This window comes from Eutrigla gurnardus (genome assembly GCF_963514095.1).
Source record: "Eutrigla gurnardus genome assembly, chromosome: 3".
Taxonomy (NCBI): Eukaryota; Metazoa; Chordata; class Actinopteri; order Perciformes; family Triglidae; genus Eutrigla; species Eutrigla gurnardus.
Genome location: NC_139917.1, coordinates 10,504,329 through 10,527,671, shown reverse-complemented (window position 1 = coordinate 10,527,671; position 23,343 = coordinate 10,504,329). Strand labels below are relative to the sequence as shown.

Here is a 23,343-nt window from a genome sequence, read left to right as displayed (position 1 = left end):
ATTGTTGTGACTACTGAGGTCAGAGTCAGACACAACTGGATTAATCAGTTTGTCCAATAATGTCAGGAAGTAAAGGAGCCTGTTTAAGTTCAGGAAGTAGTGGAGCTTGGCATAAAGCCTAAACTAGTTCTGAGTATTCAGTATGCCATATTTTAGGAAATTCATTCTATTTGGTGTTCTGTGGTTCCATGGGGAGTGCCTGAAACTGGTCTACCAATGACATCACTGATTAAGTGAATGGCAGTCATGTCACTGGTAAAGTTAGGAATGATCACTGTGCACCCACAGAACCCCAAATAAAAGAAAGGTTTACAGAATCCACAGACGATAAGGTTAAAAAAAAAATGTAGAAGTGGTCCTTTAGCTACAACTACTGATCAGAATAATTTTTATCCCATTAAAAATATACTTAAAATCAATAAAAGCAAAAAATGAGAATGAGAATTTTTACAAGAATATGTACTTATTTTACAAACACAACTGTCAAACATTTGACAGAATTTGTTAACTTTACTAGAGATAAAAACATTCTCATCATTCTCAAAAATTAGAGAAAATTCCAGAACAGGATCTGACTCTGACTTATGTCATCCAAACATTTTTTGGAACAGTGGTGGTTTAAACAGTTACTCAAGTCTGCAATTCAGCAATGCCGTTTTCACAAATTTGACCGGCTTTGACTCTGGTCCCTCTATCTGATAAACCACTTGTTGTAGAAATTCCCAGGCAGCGGAACACCCCTTGGGGTAGTTGACGTCGAAAACGTAGAACGCCTTAAAACATACATCAACTGCCTGAAGGAGTGTTGGCTGGGGGAGTGCCTGGCCTGCTAAGATGACAAAAACCTGAGAGGCACATTCCTGAGGCTCTCCCAGGGCCAGGACTGATGGGTAGGGCTTGGCCTGTTGGAGATACTCCACCATATTTGTTCCAACCTAAGACAAACACAAAGAAAGATAGATAAAAGGAAGTGAATGTTGCATTGAAAGTGAATCCTCAGCAAGATAACAGATGTTTAGTTTGTGGTATAATATTGGTAAACTATACAACAAAGCCAAATTAAATCTAGTTTGAGCAGTTCTCGACTGTTGGGCACATTTTGAGTGGGGAGTGGATGTGTGAATGACAAGAAAAGGGTCCTGAGGGTAGACCAGTTGACTTAAGTTAGAAAACATTTTAAATAAAAAAAATCAGTGGTATGGCAACTTTTCCCCATTTCATATTTACTTTCTAGTATGCAAAATTTTACTTACAGGCCTGAGGTGTATAAAGGCAGCCCTTGACTCCTCGTTGGTGTGCCGTAGAGTCTTCTTGCCAACTCTGTACACCGTCTGTGGCATCATATCAGGTAACAGTCTGAGAGATAGTTCCCCTTTGGCATCTGTAGGGCAACAATATTCAGGGTATCAATATGGTGTGGGTGGCATCTAATGTGATTAAAATAAAGACTCATCCCAAAATGATCTCTCTATTCTCCACAGATTTCTCCAGAGCTCTATCCCACTACCCCTAACCCAACAAGTCTGTCCACCAGTACTCCCATTAAGCTGGCCTGCTCCCCAGGGAAGGCCCTGTATATGGCCCAGCCCGCCCATCAGAAGTTGCCTCAAATCAGTTCTTCTCTAATTGAAAAATAATTAATTCCATTTTCCATGTTGCAAACTATTTATGTGTGTTCTTGTCTGCAAAAAACTTCCATTGCATGTCTGCCCCTCCAGACTAAGGGATCCCTCCTCTGTTCCTCACCCTTTCTATAAAGTTTTTCACATGAGAGTCTAAGGGCAGAGAATGTTGTTATGATGCTATGTAAAGCCCTATGGGATCGTTTGTAAAAAATAAAATAGGCTATATAAGCTTGACTTGCCTAATAACTTTTAAGACCTTTTCAATACCTCAAAAACTGAAAAATACAATTACTGTATAGTAAATGAACATATATCATTTGTGTCTAGACATACAGACAAATGTGATCAAAAGAAAAGTAATCACAGATTCTTGCATTACAACAAACAATTAAGTTAGTTTTAACTTACCCGGTGTCATGTTGTCATCAGCAAATGAAGGCAGCTTTCTGTCCTTTTTGGCTAAATGCAGGACCTTCTCTGCAAATTCAGGCAGCCACATTTCACATAGTTTTGGCGAAGCCTCGCCATGCATCACCAGGAAGTCCTGTGCAATCTGAAAAACAAAAAACAAAAACAGGACACTCTCTCTTAAAATGTAAGTGCGGTATGCACAGTGTATGCAACATGTTCCAGTGGTCCCATACCATGCCCGGACTGATGAGGTGAGGGTACTCGGTAAGTATCTCCAAGACATCCTTTGAGTTATTTGCCCGTATCCAGTTGGCACGGTACAAGACTGTGTCCTTCATGTACAACTGAACCTGGGAGAAGGGCTCAGAGTTGTTTTTTTTTTTTTTTTTTAGCCATTCTTTTTGTTGTAGTGACCTTTCTTCTGGCGTTGTCGGTTCTATAGAGAAAGACAGGATAGGAAAAAGGGATATTGGTTTTCTTCGTTTATGAAAGTTTTCGTAGTTAAACTGATACATGGTATCAAACCTTTTCCATATCAATAAGGTGGGAGTGTCAAAAAAATGCCAGGACTTTACTTGTAAATTAATAGTGCCTGTTGTTGTGAGTCAGTTTGTTGTCAGATTTTTTCACTCTTTATTCATTTGCCTAATTTAGGAAATAAACCAAGAAGAATCTAAGACTTCAAGAACAAAAGGGAGCCTGTGTTACCTGGTATGTACGGCCTTTTTGGTTGGCTGTCTTGTGGCACTTGCTCACGGGATCCACGCCTCAGCCTCTTTCTGACATTCCTTAGTCTCTCTTCAATGAAGCCTGTTGCTGGATAGCTGATCACTTTTCCAGCATTTGTACCCCTGCGGCTTTTGGTGTAGCATATTTCCTGGGAAAAAATAAGATAGAACTTTCATAATCCCAGGGGAAATGTGGATAACATAAGTTTTGCAGTTGAGACGAGACATCAGGTACAAATAATGCACAGTTAAGGGAAACGTGCTAAAAGAAAAAAACAAACAAAGATGATATATACAGTAGCATGCAAAAGATTGGGCACCCCATTCTTTTTCAAGTGCTACTTTCCTTGTTTCACTCGTAAATTTTAGAAAACACAAAAATTACACTAATATTGCTTATAATATTGAAAGCAAGAAAAAAGATACTGCTTAGAATATTGAAGACCGTTTCATGTTTAACATTATGCCTTTTGGAGATAAAATCAACTTCCACTTGCTTAACTGTTCACATTAACAGAAATTTTAAACCAGAGGGGCCCACACTTTTGCATGCCACTGTATACAGGTGTACACATATATGCCCTGTATGCTGTGAGTGAGAAGAATGATCCCTTCCATCTAATAGGACAATGTTTCTTATTATCAAATTATTTCACATCTTTAGAAAAAGCACATTTTAAGTCAGCATCCATTCCCGTGTGAGCAAGGAAAAATAAACTCACATGGCCACTGTCAGATCCATCATTCAGACATGGAAAGGTCTGCACCAATGAAAGTGCCAGCGCCTCCTTTGTGTTTGTGGTTGGACTGTAAAGACAGTAAATCAATAGACAAAATAAATAAAAGAATCGAGTAAAACATAAATGCACTGTCTACACACTTTTACAGTTCAAGCTATTTGTTCTTTCTTTTTTGCGTATGTCCAGTCCAGATATTGTGAAAATATCAGAGACCTTTAATTTGAACCAAATACTTTGGTGAGCATCAGCAGGAAACCTGAAACACTTATGTTTAGGTTATGATTCAAGATGAACTACATATTTGACATACCTATCTCCAAATCTCTCAATTAGGAAAGATACCAGGATTTGGATCAATGAAATTCTTTCCTTTCTGTTGATGAGGCCACTTTCATCGAGGCTCCTCATTATGTCTGGGCCACTGGAAGCTGATGAGAGAACCTGCTGGATGTCCTGAAAAAAAGAATAGCTGTTCAGGATTCATTACAATTACCGTATTTTCCGGACTATAAGTCATGTTTTTTTTAGTAGTTTGGCTGGTCATGCGACTATATTTTGAAGCGACTTGTATATTGAAAGTCTGCAATTTGGTCGAAAATTTAAAGACGATACACCATCAGTTCCCTCTATAAACCTCCACCAAGCAACCCCCCTCCACACACGATGTAGCCATAGCACTTGCAGAAGGCACGTACCATATCCATAGCAACTCAGAGATGGTTTAGGATCTTTGGCAAACTGTGACAACAACAGTCTTCTTCTTGTCGCTGTCATTGAGAATACATTGGGTCTCACCTTCGGGTATCACAGCATGATACATTCAAAAATTACCAAAATAAAAAATGGAAAACGTACTTAGAAGCTTGTGAAGTTCTATGATGTATAAAGGGTTCTACTGTTTAAACTTATCCATCCATCCATTCATCAAGTTGTCAAATCAGACTTTCCTTTCCCCAGAAGCATCAGCTACTTTGAGTGCTTACATTTAAAAAAATGAAAGAACCACTTACAATTGGTGGCACTGCTTGTAGAAACAACACATGCTCTGCTTCAGATTCCACCTGGAGTGGCATGGTGTTGACTTCATGACTTCTGGATTCATTTGGGATGGCATGCTCAGATGATGTGCCAGGTTGCTCATCAGGTGGCGGAGCATTTGAAGCCTTCTGTAGAAAAGAAAAGAAAAGAAAAGAAAAAAGAAAAGAGAAGAAAAGAGAAGAAAACAAAAATGTACATACTGAGTTTCATGTTTTTTGTTTCTTTTGTACAGGAACAAAGTGGAAAGTAATATTTTTGTCAGGCTAAGGTCAGTCTCATAGGGTTACAGTAACCGACATGTTCAACCCCATGTGAAAGTGTCAAAGGGTTAAAGTGGATAGTATTTAGCTTTCAAACAATTGAAATAAAAAAAATTAAAAAAAATTTACTTACAGGAACAATTTGCCCAATCTCTGAAGTCCAAGTTCTTTCCCAACCAAGTAGTCCAAATATTTATGTCAGTCAGTGAGTGATGTGATACTGATTCTTGTGTACTGATCCTCTTACATTGTGGCTGAATTCCCTTTCTTTAATGCAGGACAGAATAACTATTCTACACATAATTTAGTTGGCGAGTGTTTGCTTTAAGCAGTGGGGGAAAAAAATTCACTGCTTTAAGCAGTATTTTCAAGTGGCAGTTCAGTTGCTAGATTGTAGTCTAAAAAAGTCTGTAACGCAGAGAGATGTATTTATTATCATCACGCTCTCTGTATGACTTTACTGCATGTAGTGGGTGATGATCAAGTAGCTCTTTCACATCTATCACTGTCAAGTCTTTGGTGCGGATGACACTGTAAGCAAAAAGATGCTAAGGTTTCCCACTTCTGTACAACAAACTTGATTTGTGAACTCCCTGTTTGCTCCAAAACAAAAATGGTTTTTAGTAGCCCAAACAGAGGTTCTCCATCTTCATCATAAGACATGAACACAGACATGCCTGATCTATACAAAGTACCCTTTACTGTGACCCTGGCCGGCACATACAGCTCAGTGAAAAGAGGGATCCCTGCCAGACCACTTTGGATGTCTTTATAGCCTTCTAAATTGGCCAGAAAAGTATTGTACCCAGGACCGATTTCTATATTGTGGCTTAGCATAGACCCACACATGAAAACATAACACTGCATAATCTGATGCCGATATGCCATTGTTTTGCAAATATTGCGGAAGTTGCAAGTGACATGACTGACGCGTTTAAAGAAGCCATGTTTGCCTTCAAAACCTATCATTACAGGCAGTAGCCGCAGTAGGCACCACATCTGTGCTGCTGACTGACGCAGAGGGCTGTCTTGATTCTTCAGGTCGCTCTTGCTTATTACAGAGGGCTTGTTTCCCATGTCCGAAAAGCCATAATCAAAGCTTGTGATCCTGTAGTTTAGCTTATCTAGTGATATAAGCTTTTGTTCAATGAGTGAATTCAGCACAAGCTTGACCTCATATGCCCCTACCCCTTCCAGGATGTCATGCATGATGTCTACTGCTTTATTGTCTGTCACATGATAGAAAGACAGGCTGTTAAGGACACTATCTCTTTTGAGGCCTGTCTTGGAGGGGTCATTTGTCTCCAAATCTGCCTTATGACTATCAACATCACGTAACAGCTTTGAATCTTCCCGTGTCTGAACCCTCAGGACATCTCTGTGGACTGTGCACAGCCGACACACATGGTTCCCAGAGAAACTCTCATTGTAGCCAAGAATCCCATTCAAGCCCAAATTATCTCCTACAACCTGGACAATCGAGAATTTCACAACGCCTTGATAGTTACGGGTGTTTACTGTGATGCCATCCCTCTCAAGAGTCTTTAGCTCATCAACAATAGGGCGCAGCATTACATCAATCCCATATGTCTTCGCATCGTCTGATTTATATACTGCCAACAGGAAGTGCGACTGCAAATTAGACAGAAGATCTGGTGGCAAACTCTTGAGTATAAAATAGACAAATCCTAGTTTGTGGACCCCGGTCTTTGATCCAAGAGGATTAACAGTCTCACAGTCATCGTTGTATAACAACAACGGGACCGAAACCTCTTTCAAAAAGAGTGGATGTCTTTTACAAAACTCTCCATCAAATATATCCTGAAGTGCATGTCTCTCTTTCTCTTGCCATTGCATCATCGCTTGTAAAATGCCAGGAAGTTCCAAGATCTTAACGAGAAGGGGCTTGAGTGGAATCCGCTGATAGCTATCAGTCACAGCAAGTTGTCGGACACTGCCAGTGGCTGAATCCCTATGCTGAACGTAGGAAACGCCTGGGAAAAACTCTTCAACCGGCTGAATGAAGTTTCCTGAATTTGTAAAGTACTTAATTTGTTTATAGTCAGTCTCCAGTCCTTTGAATGGCTCAGCTGCATCAGAAAACTCCTGCCAGAGCTCTTGTACCTGTGGACTTTGGTCATGCCCAAAATGACTAAACAGCGACATAGTTTTTGTTTTTAGTCTGCCTACAATATCTCCAATTAAGCTTGAGGTTTGTTGAACCACATGGTTTATGTTGGAAAATGTCTGGGATGACCTGGATCTGAGATGAGCTAAAAAAAGGGCAACTCTGTCTGTGATACCCTCTTGCTCTAGTTCATCCCATTCACCCTCTTGCTCTAGTTCATCCCATTCATCTGCTTGTTCACCTTCAACTTGTGCCAGCTCGTCAGCATTATCAACATTAGCAGGCTGATTAGGTACATTGGCAGGCTGGACAGGAGCCTGGTTCTCTACATGTTCACTATGTAGGTGTCTTCTGTAAGATCGAATGAAGGAAAATGTCCTGTTACAATTGCTTTGACAACACTGGAAATAAGTTGTTGAACTATTTACATTGTGTATTATCTGTAAATGTGAGAAGAGACACTTGAGATCCCCCTGAATCAGCCTCTTGCATTTAAAACATACAAATGCCATCTGCCTTGATATTGTAGATATTGTAGATCAGCATTAAGGCCCTTAGAGCTCTAGTAGAGATGACTTACAAGTTCTTTGAAGAGCCTAAGGAACTTTAGCCTGGGGCCAATTTTGGGGATTAGATTTTTGATTGAATCTTCATCTAACAGAAGAAATGCCTCTTTGTCTATGTCTTGTTCTGGAAGACAAAAGAACAAAAAACAATACATGAGTATTATACACAGGTTGAATGGCGAGTATACTGTCCATATTTCCTCTACTTGAGAGTAATGACATGGATTAAAAGATTATTATCTGGCCCATCTTTATTTATAACAGCTTGAGGATAAGGCACAAATACATTTGATTTAACATACAGATATAGGTATAGATATGCTTGCCCCACTGTCTTACACAGAAACTTTGATGAACCAACAAATGGGCATATTACTTTTGTCAGGGTCAAAAGGGGGAACATGCTCACCTGTAAAATTGTCAATGAGATCAGGCAACTGCCACTCTGCTAACTTAGCAGCGACGAAGCTGTCCATTAAAATGACCTGGGGGGGAACAGAGCAATGAAGAGCTTGACAATAATCTAACCATCGAACTCACTGCTTTACCTCTCACTACTTCAGCGAGCGGAAGACATACCGCACAGCTGAAAAAAGGCACAACTTGACTTATGGGGTAAGCACACTGGGGACGGAGTCTTTTTACCTGCTACACCGGGCACGGAAGTAACACATCAGTTCTATGTAGTTTTTACCATAGACATATATACGTAGACGCCTCATAGTGTGCTGGAACGTAACGCAGCGTCGCCGCCATTTTGGATGGGTCTCCTCACTCTAAGCTAGCACTAGAGTCAATCGGAATAAACAGAGAGCGAGCAACTACGCCCGTATTTTGTGCAGTTTACGGTTGCAATAACCTGCCCAGTATGTTAACAGATCACGGGGGATTAACTTTCACAAGTAAATTTTTTTTTTTTATAATTTTTGTGACAGCACTCTGTATCATAACTAAATCTCTGCCGTGTGTTACCGTGTGAAAATCCGGTAAAAATTTGCGGGGTTGCGATTATTGTAGTCAGGAATACACCTTCCTCAGTAGAAACGAATGCAGGACGGGCGCATTGGGGACCCATCCAAGATGGCGGCTAAGCTGATACGCCGGCTCCAATCAATAGTATGTCTCTGCAGATCCGGAGACCGCAGATTCAGACCCGCACGTTTGGACCCGCACGTTCAGACCCCTTGTGGTTTTTTGACAGTGCCACCTACTGGTTGACTGTAAAACTGCAACTCCACAGTCTGGACCGTTCAGACCCCTTCTTATGGATTTTCGACAGGGAAAATAAATAAAATAAATAATAAAAAAAATAATAATAAATAAAACACCAAGAATCTAATTGTTTGTGAAGCTTGGATTACTTTTAAAAATATTTTGGACTGACTAAATAAATAAATAAAACGCCAAGATCTAATTGTTTGTGAAGCTTGGATTACTTTTAAACTTTTTAAAAATATTTTTGGAAAAATAAATAACAATAAATAATTAACCTCCAGTGAAATTACATGCTTTTAAATGTTCTTTTGCATGGGGTTATAATGACAAAACAGTCTCAAAATAGCCTACAATGAAATGAATGAAATGAAATGGTTTAAAAAAAATATATTTTTTTTTATTGTACAGGTTTTCACAAATTATGGCAGTGCGCCGTCTTTCTTCATCTGCCTCTCCAGCCTCCTGCAGAACTCGTCCACTTCACTGAAAACAGACAAAATGATAAATACTGGAACCATGAATTCTTTTTTGTGTCGTATGAGACGATGACTCTTTCAAGGCGACTGTAGTACGTAAATGTGAGAAGAGACACTTGAGATCCCCCTGAATCAGCCTCTTGCATTTAAAACATACAAATGCCATCTGCCTTGATATTGTAGATATTGTAGATCAGCATTAAGGCCCTTAGAGCTCTAGTAGAGATGACTTACAAGTTCTTTGAAGAGCCTAAGGAACTTTAGCCTGGGGCCAATTTTGGGGATTAGATTTTTGATTGAATCTTCATCCAACAGAAGAAATGCCTCTTTGTCTATGTCTTGTTCTGGAAGACAAAAGAACAAAAAACAATACATGAGTATTATACACCGGTTGATACAATTATGAATCACTGACCAATGCTTTACCATTATCACTACAACTTTTAATTAGTTAATGGATGCTCTGGCCATTTTTAAAGCTTGAAACTAATAACTCTTAGTCTCTGAATGGCGGGGTTGCGATTATTGTAGTCAGGAATACACCTTCCTCAGTAGAAACGAATGCAGGACGGGCGCATTGGGGACCCATCCAAGATGGCGGCTAAGCTGATACGCCGGCTCCAATCAATAGTATGTCTCTGCAGACCCGGAGACCGCAGATTCAGACCCGCACGTTTGGACCCGCACGTTCAGACCCCTTGTGGTTTTTTGACAGTGCCACCTACTGGTTGACTGTAAAACTGCAACTCCACAGTCTGGACCGTTCAGACCCCTTCTTATGGATTTTCGACAGGGAAAATAAATAAAATAAATAATAAAAAAAATAATAATAAATAAAACACCAAGAATTTAATTGTTTGTGAAGCTTGGATTACTTTTAAAAATATTTTGGACTGACTAAATAAATAAATAAAACGCCAAGATCTAATTGTTTGTGAAGCTTGGATTACTTTTAAACTTTTTAAAAATATTTTGGACTAAAAAAATAAATAACAATAAATAATTAACCTCCAGTGAAATTACATGCTTTTAAATGTTCTTTTGCATGGGGTTATAATGACAAAACAGTCTCAAAATAGCCTACAATGAAATGAATGAAATGAAATGGTTTAAAAAAAAAAAAAAAATTTATTGTACAGGTTTTCACAAATTATGGCAGTGCGCCGTCTTTCTTCATCTGCCTCTCCAGCCTCCTGCAGAACTCGTCCACTTCACTGAAAACAGACAAAATGATAAATACTGGAACCATGAATTCTTTTTTGTGTCGTATGAGACGATGACTCTTTCAAGGCGACTGTAGTACGTAAATGTGAGAAGAGACACTTGAGATCCCCCTGAATCAGCCTCTTGCATTTAAAACATACAAATGCCATCTGCCTTGATATTGTAGATATTGTAGATCAGCATTAAGGCCCTTAGAGCTCTAGTAGAGATGACTTACAAGTTCTTTGAAGAGCCTAAGGAACTTTAGCCTGGGGCCAATTTTGGGGATTAGATTTTTGATTGAATCTTCATCCAACAGAAGAAATGCCTCTTTGTCTATGTCTTGTTCTGGAAGACAAAAGAACAAAAAACAATACATGAGTATTATACACCGGTTGATACAATTATGAATCACTGACCAATGCTTTACCATTATCACTACAACTTTTAATTAGTTAATGGATGCTCTGGCCATTTTTAAAGCTTGAAACTAATAACTCTTAGTCTCTGAATGGCGGGGTTGCGATTATTGTAGTCAGGAATACACCTTCCTCAGTAGAAACGAATGCAGGACGGGCGCATTGGGGACCCATCCAAGATGGCGGCTAAGCTGATACGCCGGCTCCAATCAATAGTATGTCTCTGCAGACCCGGAGACCGCAGATTCAGACCCGCACGTTTGGACCCGCACGTTCAGACCCCTTGTGGTTTTTTGACAGTGCCACCTACTGGTTGACTGTAAAACTGCAACTCCACAGTCTGGACCGTTCAGACCCCTTCTTATGGATTTTCGACAGGGAAAATAAATAAAATAAATAATAAAAAAAATAATAATAAATAAAACACCAAGAATTTAATTGTTTGTGAAGCTTGGATTACTTTTAAAAATATTTTGGACTGACTAAATAAATAAATAAAACGCCAAGATCTAATTGTTTGTGAAGCTTGGATTACTTTTAAACTTTTTAAAAATATTTTGGACTAAAAAAATAAATAACAATAAATAATTAACCTCCAGTGAAATTACATGCTTTTAAATGTTCTTTTGCATGGGGTTATAATGACAAAACAGTCTCAAAATAGCCTACAATGAAATGAATGAAATGAAATGGTTTAAAAAAAAAAAAAAATTTATTGTACAGGTTTTCACAAATTATGGCAGTGCGCCGTCTTTCTTCATCTGCCTCTCCAGCCTCCTGCAGAACTCGTCCACTTCACTGAAAACAGACAAAATGATAAATACTGGAACCATGAATTCTTTTTTGTGTCGTATGAGACGATCATTCTTTCAAGGCGACTGTAGTACGAAACATTTGGCTCACAAACAGAGATACATTTTTTCGTCTCAGGTGTTCCAATTTTTGTTTGTATGGAAAGGGGTTTGTGCTGATTTGTTGCAAGCAGTTGTTGAGCAAGGCATACTCGCATCTTGTCTTTCCCAAACCACTTGCTTTGGACCATCTCTCTAAGTATATCTTCCTGTAATGTTGGACTGGCAACATATGATGAACAGTAAGTTATAGATCTAAGGTGAATACATTGGAAAGCTTTCAGCCCACTCCTCCATGCTAGCTCCATGTTCACCTGGCACTCTGAGGATTCGCAAAAAACCTGCTGATTTTCCCCCCATACCTTCTTTTGTACATGTAGCGGGTTACTCGTCCCAAGAAATGACTTCTTGACAGTGTAGATGCCATTTTCAGGGTCGACACATTCACTGTCAAGGTGGGATGTGGCGGGTATGTCTTTTTGTTTGGCCATGTGCTTTCTTTCAATGTGCCTCTTTAAGTTCCTTTTATTCATTATGGCCTGGCATATGGGACATTTCTTTTTTAACACAGGCTTCACACTGTGCCTACTCATCGGTGGTGCCTGACTGCTGGACTGCAGTGGTGCCTGACTGCTGGACTGCAGTGGTGCCTGACTGCTGGACTGCAGTGGTGCCTGACTGCTGGACTGCGGCGGCACTGTCGGTGGTGCCTGTATGGTGGACTTTTCACACAAATCCAGATGTTTTACAAAATCTTGTTTTCTTACTAGTGTTGAGCTGCAGAAGCAGTGGTAATGAAGCTGGGGCCGACATCCCAGTCCACATCTGTGAATTGTATATCCTTAAACAAAAGAACATAATTGAATTGAATTACTACAGTCAGTCCTTGTATTGATGATATATTTTCCTGAGACACTATTCTTTCATTTGGTGTGCTGTTTTTAAAAATATAATGCACTGATCCTACGATATATAAAAAAAAGAATACAAGAAGGATGTGACACACAAACCATGTCCTACATCGAGAATGTGTTCAGACTTTACCTTGGTAATTAACAGCTCTGTTAAAATGGGACTGCAGATGTTTTCTGCATTGCTCCAATTGGGGCAAATTTTGTCCATGCTGGATAGTTATGTGCACCTTTAAAAGAGAGAAAGAGACTGTGTCATGAATCTAAGTTTAATAAACACACTACACACACACACACTACACACTACACACTACACACACACACACACACACACACACACACTTTGGTTAAATGTCACAGACAGTTATCGTTGACCTACACAGGCTACTTAAAGTTTTATTTTTGTTTAATTTAATGCATACGGTATTAACAGTTTCAGTTCCATTACAAATAAGATGACCTGGATGACTGAGAACTTTCACGGACATTTAAAAATGTGCCCTGGTAATATGTGCTTCTAGCAGAAAAATGCTAAGCTTGATTAGCCTAAATATTATGTTGCATTTGACGTGCATAAGGCTAATTGTAAACGTATTATAAGTCAAACGTTCGTTACGCTGTCAGATGCATTTTCAACAAAAACTTTTATGACATGAAAAGAACGATGTGATTAACGTTCAATACCTTTTCTTCCGACGGGTCCTCCATGTTCCAGGTAACATTAGCATAATAAAAAACCAGGGGGCGCTGTAGCAAAAAACCAAGGGGTCTGAACCTGCGGGTCTAAACGTGCGGGTCTGAATCTGCGGTCTCCGGGTCTGCAGACACATGCTCCTCGCTCCAATAGGCGGCGTCAGTCTATGAGGCGTCTATGTATATATGTCTATGGTTTTTACCTGTTGGAGGGCCGCGTAGCTGCGTGTAGAGGAAATAAAATAGACCGGCCGTCTTTCTTGTGCTTGTGGAGCAGCTTCAATTGACCATAATAAGCGCCGTCTGTCGCGCCCGTGTCCTGTGTACTTTCCCCATAACGTTACTGTGTTGTGCTGTGTTGCAACTTCGCTAACTTCTACTAACTGTGGTACGGTTGGTCATTTTCAAGAAGCCGAAACCAATGCGTGCTATAATAGAAGTTGAGACCAAAAGATGAAAGAGAAGTGCGAAACAACACGAAAGTCCAAATGTTGTTTAACGAATTGTGCTAAACTAAGTTAGCAACGGGGACACATGGACACAGAAAAAAGTTTACGTGATATCAATAGTGTACAAGCGTGTAATGTTATACAATCTTTGCTAACAACATATCCATACTTTGAATACACGAGGCGAATCCTTTACAATGGAGTTCACTTACCGGAGAATCAGGGAAAACGCGGGAGGCGGTGATCCAAGTCAAACGAGAAGTGTTGAGATTTGAACTACGCCACAAGTTCCAAACTCCGCCCACTGCACTTCTTCTTCTTCTTCTTCTTCTTCTTCTTCTTCTTCTTCTTCTTCTTCTTCTTCTTCTTCTTCTTCTTCTTCTTCTTCTTCTTCTTCTTCTTCTTCTTCTTCTTCTTCTTCTTCTTCTTCTTCTTCTTCTTCTTCTTCTTCTTCTTCTTCTTCTTCTTCTTCTTCTTCTTCTTCTAGGATTCCAGGCTCACTGCACTGTTTCGAAGCATTGCCCATCCTTTTCAGAGAATTTATTTCAAACGGCAGACAGCCATTGAGCCAATTTCCCCACATCGAATCATGATTTCTTTTTTATTATTATTATTATTATCATTATTATTATTATTATTACTATTACCACCAACATTGTTGTGTATGGTCACAGTATTCATATACAGCATGCTTAAGTATTTAGTACCTCTTTAAAAGGTAAAGGACGCATTTCATGTACATAAGGTGTGTGATTATAAATAATGTTAATGAGATTACTCCATAAAATACTCCCCGTCAAGAAAAAAAACTACTTTTTAATTTAAAAAAACTAACAAAAAAACAACAAGCCTCTAACCCAAAAAATGAGTTATTCTCTGAAAAACAACCCCAAAATGGTGCATATCCTTGAAAACCCAGAAATTGGGTTAAAATAATAGCCATATAACCAAGAAAAAAGGGTTACTCTTTATAAAAATAACCCAACAATTTAACCTAACACTAACAACCCATAAATTGGGTTACCAAAATAACCCAACATTTTTTCTGTTTGAGCAACAGGACTGGAGGCGGGAGAAACTTTTAGTTCTATCTTTTGCGATGCAAAATTCACAATGATATGTCTTTTGGCCAAAAACACAAGAGTATTAGACGGAGCAGCAGAAACAGGTGAAGCTGCAGGGATGTTTGTTGGGTTAATTTCCCCCCAGCAGGATTGAAGTACTGGGAGTTTGGTGTAAAACTGATCAAGCTTGAAACTGTAAGTAAGACTCTAGAACTAATCGGCTGAGATGAAGCCACACAACCAATTTAACCATTTAAATATCTTTGTTCTGATTTCCTTGGCACTGTTCTATTTCGATATTACATGTATATTGATTACTGTTTGGTATTATCTAAAAGCTGCTTATGTCACTTATAAAATATGACGCACAGCATTTGTTGATTTTGAAATGTGATTCATAAATAAAATGGCTTGACTTGGCTCTCTTGACTTGGCTCTCTTTATTTTAGGTTAACAGAGTTGAGGAACAGTTGATTCTTGAGCTGCTCATGCTGTATTCACAATACAATGCTGCAGCACGCCGCGTCTTCAATCTACCCAAATTCTCCCATGTGACCCCCCTCCTCCGTGACCTCCACTGGATCCCTGTTGCAGCACGCATCCAATTCAAGACGATGGCACTGGCCTTCAAGGCCATCAATGGAACGGCACCCATCGACCTTCAAACACTGGTGAAACCACACGCCCCGACGCGAGCACTTCGCTCCTCTACATCAGCTGGCCGGCCCTCAACACTCCTGTTTCTGCTCTCTTTTATCAGTAAGAAGCAGGAAATCCTCTCCGGCGTTTGTGCTTTGACTGCAGATCGAGCGGTGATTTGCTATTATTTATATATTTGTCTGATATAATTATAATCGTTTTTCATTATTTCCTGTTCTTGCTGCGTGTGCATGGAAAGGTGGTTCTCTGGGTGTAGCCTGATTGAATTAATGCGAAAATACTGACATATATATGAACGTAATTACACAGCAACTTATCCTTGAATGTTGTTTTTATCCATGTTTGTTATGAATATTATGTTGCTGCACGTCACCTCTTCTGTACCACACATGTTCTAATATCACATCCATGTTCTGGACCTCCTAAGCTTCCGTAGCTTCTTCTGCCCCTCACACTGCCTTTTTGCTTTGCTGAAGGCAAGTTGTGTTGACAAATTCCTTTCTCACTTCCCATTTTTGCATCTCCTTGTCTCCTCGCTCACCCAGCTTGTGACCTGGGAATTGATCTCAGTGCTTCATCTTGAAGGACAAAATGATTTTCTAAAATATAACACGCAAAGTGAAGATGGAGGAGCTATAAGCCAGGAAACACCAACATATCCTGGTAATACCAGGCATTCGGCCTTTCTCATAATTTCCCAGTTTGTACATCCTCAATTCCTTCGAAGAATGACCATGTGTCAATAAATAACCATTGAAACAAAGATACATTTGGTTTCCTCTAATAAACACCCTTCAGTGGACCTGGCTTCAGTTACCACCAAGTCATAACACCACCTGTTTTTTTTTACCATCATCACGGCACCTTCATCACTGTTTCATCATCGTTCACCCTCACACCTGCAGCTCCTTCTGTTCTAACTCTGCCGTCGGCTTCTTAACAGCTCTGACTGACTCGCATCATCATGAAGTCGGCTGTTTGATCTAAAGAACGATTCAACCAATGGGTTTTATTTTGTTTTCTCTCCGAGCAAGTAAATGCTGTAAAATAGTTCCTTGAGTTGTCTCTTTCCTCACCATACCCACATTTGTTACATATAAAAATATATTTCATAAGCTTGCAGGCTTTTTTTGGAGGTTACCCAGAAGTAAGTGTTATTGAATACTACTTCAGTGTTTTATAATAACAAATATTATTGGAAAATGTATTTTTATTATTAATTTATCACATAATGTAAGTAAACATCCTGGTCCACACTCCAGAACACCTGGGGGGTATTCCATCAAGCTCGCTTAGCTCAAAGTCTGGCTTAAATGGCCAAGTCCCGCTTATTTTAGTGAGAGTTCAGTTCCACCAATGTGGCTAAGATTAGCTCCAACTTGGCAACCATGGAAACATGGTTCTGGCTAAGCCGGACACTTGGAGCTAAGCTCTGACTTTCTGTTCCATCAACCTGAGCCTCAATTCTGTTCCATGAAAGTGGTTAACACGAATGCCAGCCTTGTAACCATGGTGACTTATGCTGCCGGCCAAACCTGGTCTGGAGCAGGATTAAGGTGAAGATGAACTCCATTAATGTCCAAAAGACATGTCTGTTTTGCATTTACATACACAATGCACTGATAAAATAATTTGTGAAACCAAAACGTGCTTTCCATCCACTTTGGAAACTAAGCAAAAAGTGCATTTGGTAAGTATTATGATTTTGTAACAAATAAAAATCAATCTGTTTTCGTTTATCTTGATTTCATCCTTATAGATAAAGATGAATTAAATAAAATAAAATAAATTACAATGAATACATTTAAAGGTATGATTAAAACACATAGAGGAAGCCTACATCAGTCACCTAAAATGTCCTCCAAATGACTGCACCAGGTGGAGACTATTAAGCAGAGCAGTCAAGACAGGCAGGGGGACACACATTCAGCAGAGACAAAGACTAAGAGAACATGGCATGTCCATTCATTGAGGATGAGGAGCCAATTGATGAAGGGGCACAAATAATTCAAAGGGCCTTCTTCAGGCGACCACCAGCCCCGAGGGTCTTCCAGGAGAGGACTAACCCACTGGAACAAAGTGATTCTTTCCTGTGGGAGAGGTATCGATTCAGCCGGCAAAGCATAGTGTATTTATGCACTTTGCTGGAGGCACACATAAGGAAGGTCACTCGCCGCAGCCAATCACTGACCCCTGTGCAATCTGTATGTATTGCACTCCGGTTCTTTGCCAGTGGTACATTTCTGTATAGTGTTGGAGATGCTGAGGGACTAAGTAAGTCAACTGTTTGCAGAGAGGTAGGCCTACTAAAATAAATAAATAAATAAAAACTTAGATCAGTTGGATTATTTCTTACATCACCAAACATCATACATAGGTTGCAAGATGATCACATGACATGGATATGAATTAATACATATACATAACAAAAAAAAACCTTTATTACAGGTAAGAGCAGTCTGTCTTGCCCTTAAAGAGTTCCTCAATATCTTCATCACCTTCCCAAGCCATCATGGGATACAAAGGATCAAAGAGGGATTTTATGCAATAGCAGGTATGTGACATTTAAATGCATGCAATGTGAAGTTAAATGTTCCACAGGTTGACATATTGCACTTTTATCCTTTTACATAGGCTTTCCCAATGTCCTTGGCTGCATTGACTGCACACATATCCAGATCCAGGCCCCACCTGGACCTGTGGAAAGGGACTTTGTGGATCGAAGGAATAACCACAGCCTGAATGTGCAGGTACATAGCCCATGGAGCTACTGTACATGTCCCACTGCTAGTGTCCAGTGTCACTGATGTCACCCTGCATGCTGACAGATGATCTGTGATTCTGAGTTGCTCATCACAAACATCGAGGCCAAATGGCCTGGCCGTGTCCATGATGCTAGGATACTAAGGGAAAGCCGTCTGGCACAAAGGCTTGCACAAGGTAAGACAACCTTCATCATGTCTCAACACCAGTATGGATGAGGGTCTGCCAAGATGAATGAATGAATCATGTAATTCATAGCCACTGTTTTCTCACCTTGCAGGGGGGTTTGAGGGGGTCCTTCTCGGGGACAGGGGTTATCCCTGCCTCCCATACCTTTTAACCCCATATCCTGAGCCAAGGGCTGCAGCTGAGGCAGCCTTTAATAATGCCCTCAGCGCCACCAGGGCACGAATTGAGATGGTTTTTGGCCTGCTCAAGTCCAGGTTAGAGACTGCTTTGATCAACCTTTAATGCGGAATTTTATTTTAACATGTCTTCTTGTTCCTATTTCTGCAGGTTCCAGTGCTTAAAATATCTAAGGCGGGCTCCTGACCGGGCCTGCGACATAGTGGTTGCGTGCGCAGTACTCCACAACATAGCCACCATCCGGAGGGAGAGGCTTCCACAGCTTCTACCCGAAGACAGATGGGAAGAGCCTGCCCCTGTACAGGAACCCAGAGATGGGAGGATCCTGAGGAATCTGTACAGGGACACCTATTTCTCTTGAACCCAACCCCCCTATTTTGTTAAATTCCTTGTCATGTCCATTTATTGAGCCTAGCCACTTTATTCCCCCACCCCACATTGTATGGCCCATTTTCACAAACTGTGCGTCACAAAGGGCTTCACATAGCAACATGACATCCTCTACCCTTAGACCCTCACTGAAACAAGACGGAATAACAAGACCAAATGGCTTTTGAATATTTATTGTCCTGAGTCACCAAGCTGGGGAGACAGAATGCTACAGAATGAAATACTGTAAAAACAATGACCTTATTCTCTCTGCCTGGATTCATACTTACATCCTTTTCCATCTTGTTGATTTCAAGTTTTAATTTTTTTATCTGCAGTTGTTTATGCTGGATCTGCAGCTTCAGGTACCTTTTGTAGAGCACCTTCACATCCTATGATCAGAAAATGTGTCAGAGTGCAGCCAAAATGCAGCTAATGGTGATTTTGAAAACGGGAAAAAGAAAAGAATGGTACCTCACTTCACTCCTTCCGGTTGAGGATGGGGTAGTCTGCTGCAGCAGGGTTTGATTTATTAATTTTGACAATGAAAAACAAGATGAATAATATTTAACATTCAGACTTACATCTTGGAGTACAGTGTCTTCTACAGAAAGAGTCTCCTCTTCATCTCTGTCCTGGTGATAGTGATGACTAGGTCCTTCACCCTGGAAATGGAGGAACATCAGTTAGGAGGCTAGACAGCATTTCAGTTACAGGTTGGGACTTACAGGGTCTCCTGAGGGCCGTGCTGCAACTTCCGGGGGTTCCGATAAAGTGATTTGTCCCTCCGTTACTAATAGAACAAACATGTTAACAGTCAGCTAAATCAACTGAGGGGCTGTCGCCATGCAGCGGAGGGACAGTGGTTGACAGTGCAGTACCTTCAACAAATGCGGCCCGTATCTCTGGATCAATAGGAGAGGAAGCACTCCCCCCCTGAATCCCATCAATTTTGGGGCCCTTGTTGGAGCTGAGGGCTAGGGATTCGGCCTGTGTCAACTCCTCAGGTGGTGGGCCCCCACCAGTGGCTCCCAGTTGAGCTTTTTTCTTGGTTGCTGCAAGGAACATAGTCACAGCTTTACACTCATATTTATACATTTCACATTATTAAAATTGTTATGCATCACTGACCATTTGTAAGGATGTTTTTATATTTTATTTTGACCTGTTGCCAGGTGCGTTTCTGGCCTCCGAGGTTGCTTCTGTTTGGACAGTAAAAAGAGGTTAATTAAAGACACAGTGAATGCCGAGTTTTAGTTTGTTCCTCATCCTACTGCACAGACATAAGGGTAAAATGAAGGAATTAGCTCCTTTTTATGCAGCAAGAGAATCAATTAACCCCTGCAAACATTTAAACATGGCTCCTCTGTTGAATAGGGGGAATGAGGTAAATGAGATAATACATGAGCAATTGTGTGATAAATGTTTTGCGTATAAAACAATTTGATTATGGCCACTTCAACTCAGATTATAAATGTGATTAAATCACTATCTGTAGCCTACAACTTGTCGTGTAGTGAATTTCTTTAATTTTCACAGGGCTGACATGTAGAGACAGACAGATAACCAGTCTATCAGAGGAAGATGGCCGCTCAGCTCACGTGCGGTGCGGCAGGTGCCTCGCATGAGTTGCTTTATCCGGCTAAAGTCTGCAAAATAGACGCTCCATCCTTTAGATGGATACCCAATGCCGTTTTTATTATATGTCTGCTTTTATTAACCATACGGCAGCGTCTACCCATCGAAAACACTGCCTGCTCCCCATCCGACCAAAGTCAGCGTCTCCTGTAGGCCTACACAGCCTTTCTAAACAATGGGCAAGCCGGCGTGACCTCCACGAAACACGGAAACACCAACCCAACAAGTAAGACTGTGAGCCTTTTACACCTGGCCTTTATGGTACTACTGGCAGGGGACGTGGAGATTAACCCTGGCCCACATTCATCGGACATTAACTCCCAGGCAAATTTAGCTCCGCTACAACCTCAGCTGGCGCATTCCCACTGGCTGACGCAGCCGCTGTCGATGCCGTTGCTGCCGGCAACAGCGACCATCCACCAGCCCTGGTCATTTTTCATATGGCCCTGGTTCCCTGGGGCTAACATCTCCCACCTAACTCCAACCATCACCACGGCGTTTCCAGCAGGTGGGCCGCTTTTTGTAGCTTACCCCACCCAGCTGCCCTGGCTGGCACAGCGAGGAGCAGCGTTTCATTCTACGGAGCTGATGGGCCGAGGGCTCGCGTCACGGAGCTGGGTTTCTAGTCGCCGCCTGACCGTACCAACCACGGGGGAGGAGACGCCGTATCTGTTCACCACTGCGTTAACAGACCATGCTGATGTAACGGACCACGAACCTGAATGCCTATTGCCGTCACAGCCGTTCCCGGCTGGCGTTGTCGCCACGGCGGGCCTGCCCCCGGCTGCCATCGGAGTGACGGAGACGATGCTCTCCGCCAGCAACACTGCACCGGCTGCAGGGATCAGCCAGCGGCCGGTGTTGCAGCAGTGGAAGCCTGATGGCCATCCACCACCATCTGGCATCGTCCCCACCACGGTGGCGCGAGCGTCTAACACCAGCGAGGAGGAGACACCAGCGGCCGGCTACATCCAGCTGTCGGCGATGCAGCAGCGGAAGCCCGATGGCCACCATCTACCACCTGGCATTGTTTCCACCACGGTGACGCTACCCTCGGCTAACACCAGCGAGGAGGAGACACCAGCGGCCGGCTACATCCAGTGGCTGGCGAAGCAGTAGTGGAAGCCTGACGGCCACCCACCACCACCTGAATCAGTGACCAGCGAGGAGAAGTCACAGCCAGCCATGGTCAGCTCGACAGCGGGTCACCCAGCGGGATCGAGCTGGGCACCCGTAACGCAGCAAGAGGTCAACATTACAACGGTCAGAACAAGAGGACAGCTCCCACGTAAGACTCGCAACCCAGTACTCAAAAAACATAAACGACTTAAATTCTTCAGGACACTTAATCAGGCTAGGACTATCTGGGATCCAGAGTATAAAAAGGGGGGATTGTTTGGGGGTCATTTAAATGTTCGTAGCTTGGTCCCAAAACGTGAACAGATTGAACATTTACTATGTAATTCTAATGTTGATTTTATGTGCCTATCAGAAACGTGGCTCACCAGCTCTTCCCCTGAAGCTGCTGTGTCACTACCTGACTACAATACGTATAGGAAAGATAGGGGACAGGGTAGGGGCGGGGGGGTTCTCCTGTATGTAAAGAACAACTTGAAATGTAATCAGATTACATGGCCCAGTAACATCACACTTGAATGTATTGGTGTAAATATTTCTCTTTCAAGAGAGATGTCGCTTACTGTCATCTGCATCTATCGCAAACCCACGGCTAACATAGATTTTTATGACCAGCTCAAGGCACTCCTTACCTTATGTAATCATAAAAAAGAAATCATCCTTTTTGGTGACTTTAATGTCAATTGGGATAACAAAATAGATAGAAAACACCTTAAACATATAACTGACTATTTTAATTTCACTCAGATTATAGAGCAACCCACTAGAATTACACATCGTACACAATCCAGGATTGATTTAGTCTTTACTAATAAACCGGAAAGAATCACAAACACCCATAACCTGTTAACAGGACTCTCGGACCATAACGCAATCTTTTTCTCAAGAAAAGTAAAATGCTCAAAAAATCTGTATCATACTTTAACCAATCGATCTATTAACATGATTATCCCCAATAATCAATTAGAAAATGTGGATGGAGATTTAAAAGATGTTGACTGGTCTGGCCATCTGGGATGTGATGATGCAGATATTGGCAGTGATTTATTTTTATCTAAAGTCAAAGAGATCATCCTCTCATTCTCCAGGAGAGGGCGTCAGGGGTAAAAGAAGTCCACCTCCCTCCCCTGGCTCAACTCTACCTGTCTAAAACTGATGAAGCATAGGGATCAGCTCCTCAGAAAATCTATTAAGTCTGGGCTTAACACAGACCGACTGAATTTTATAGTTGCTAGAAACAAGGTGACATCAGAATTACGTAAGGCCAAAGCTGATTTTTTTATTCAAATTATCGAGAACGCTAGAGGTAACAGTAAAAAAATATGGCAGAATATAAATAAATTAACAGGAAAACAACCAAAGCAGGAATCTAAAGGTCTGGAATTAAAAATCGACAATAAGCTGGTGAGAAACCCTGGTATCCTGGCTCAGGAATTTAATTATTTTTTCATAAACTCAATAGAGGAAATGGTGAAACAGTTCACACCTCTCGAAGTCTCTGAGCAGCAGGTTTCTAACTTGTCTGACAACATCGAGCCTAAATTTAATATTCAAGAAATCACAAAATCAGAAGTTATTGATATCATAAGTAATTTGAACAACTCTAAAGCCAAGGACATACACGGGCTCGACA

General features: G+C 41.1%; 1 protein-coding gene and 1 long non-coding RNA gene across 2 annotated transcripts; both read right to left on the bottom strand.

Moving 5' to 3' along the window:
• Positions 1–576: 576 nt before the first annotated feature.
• On the bottom strand, positions 577–2,431 carry LOC311011402 (uncharacterized protein). The gene is made up of 4 exons (XM_084006325.1): positions 2,270–2,431; positions 2,034–2,178; positions 1,254–1,381; positions 577–935 (listed from the first exon to the last, which is right to left on the bottom strand). Exons 1-4 carry the CDS (start codon positions 2,372–2,374, stop codon positions 627–629), a joined length of 687 nt encoding a protein of 228 aa, XP_083862451.1. The 5' UTR covers positions 2,375–2,431; the 3' UTR covers positions 577–626.
• Positions 2,432–3,485: 1,054 nt separating this feature from the next.
• Positions 3,486–5,138, bottom strand: LOC311011405. The gene is made up of 4 exons (XR_014596888.1): positions 4,936–5,138; positions 4,515–4,670; positions 3,815–3,957; positions 3,486–3,571 (listed from the first exon to the last, which is right to left on the bottom strand). It is a non-coding gene; the product is annotated as an uncharacterized lncRNA (long non-coding RNA).
• Positions 5,139–23,343: the final 18,205 nt, after the last annotated feature.

What these genes read in the sequence shown, in the direction of transcription:
- LOC311011402 (XM_084006325.1), bottom strand. Translation starts at nt 2,374, where the DNA reads ATGAAGGACACAGTCTTGTACCGTGCCAACTGGATACGGGCAAATAAC. An exon ending in TGATGACAACATGACACCGG is followed by an intron (nt 1,382 to 2,033) that starts GTAAGTTAAAAC and finishes GTTGCCCTACAG; the next exon opens with ATGCCAAAGGGGAACTATCT. An exon ending in CCTTTATACACCTCAGGCCT is followed by an intron (nt 936 to 1,253) that starts GTAAGTAAAATT and finishes TGTTTGTCTTAG; the next exon opens with GTTGGAACAAATATGGTGGA.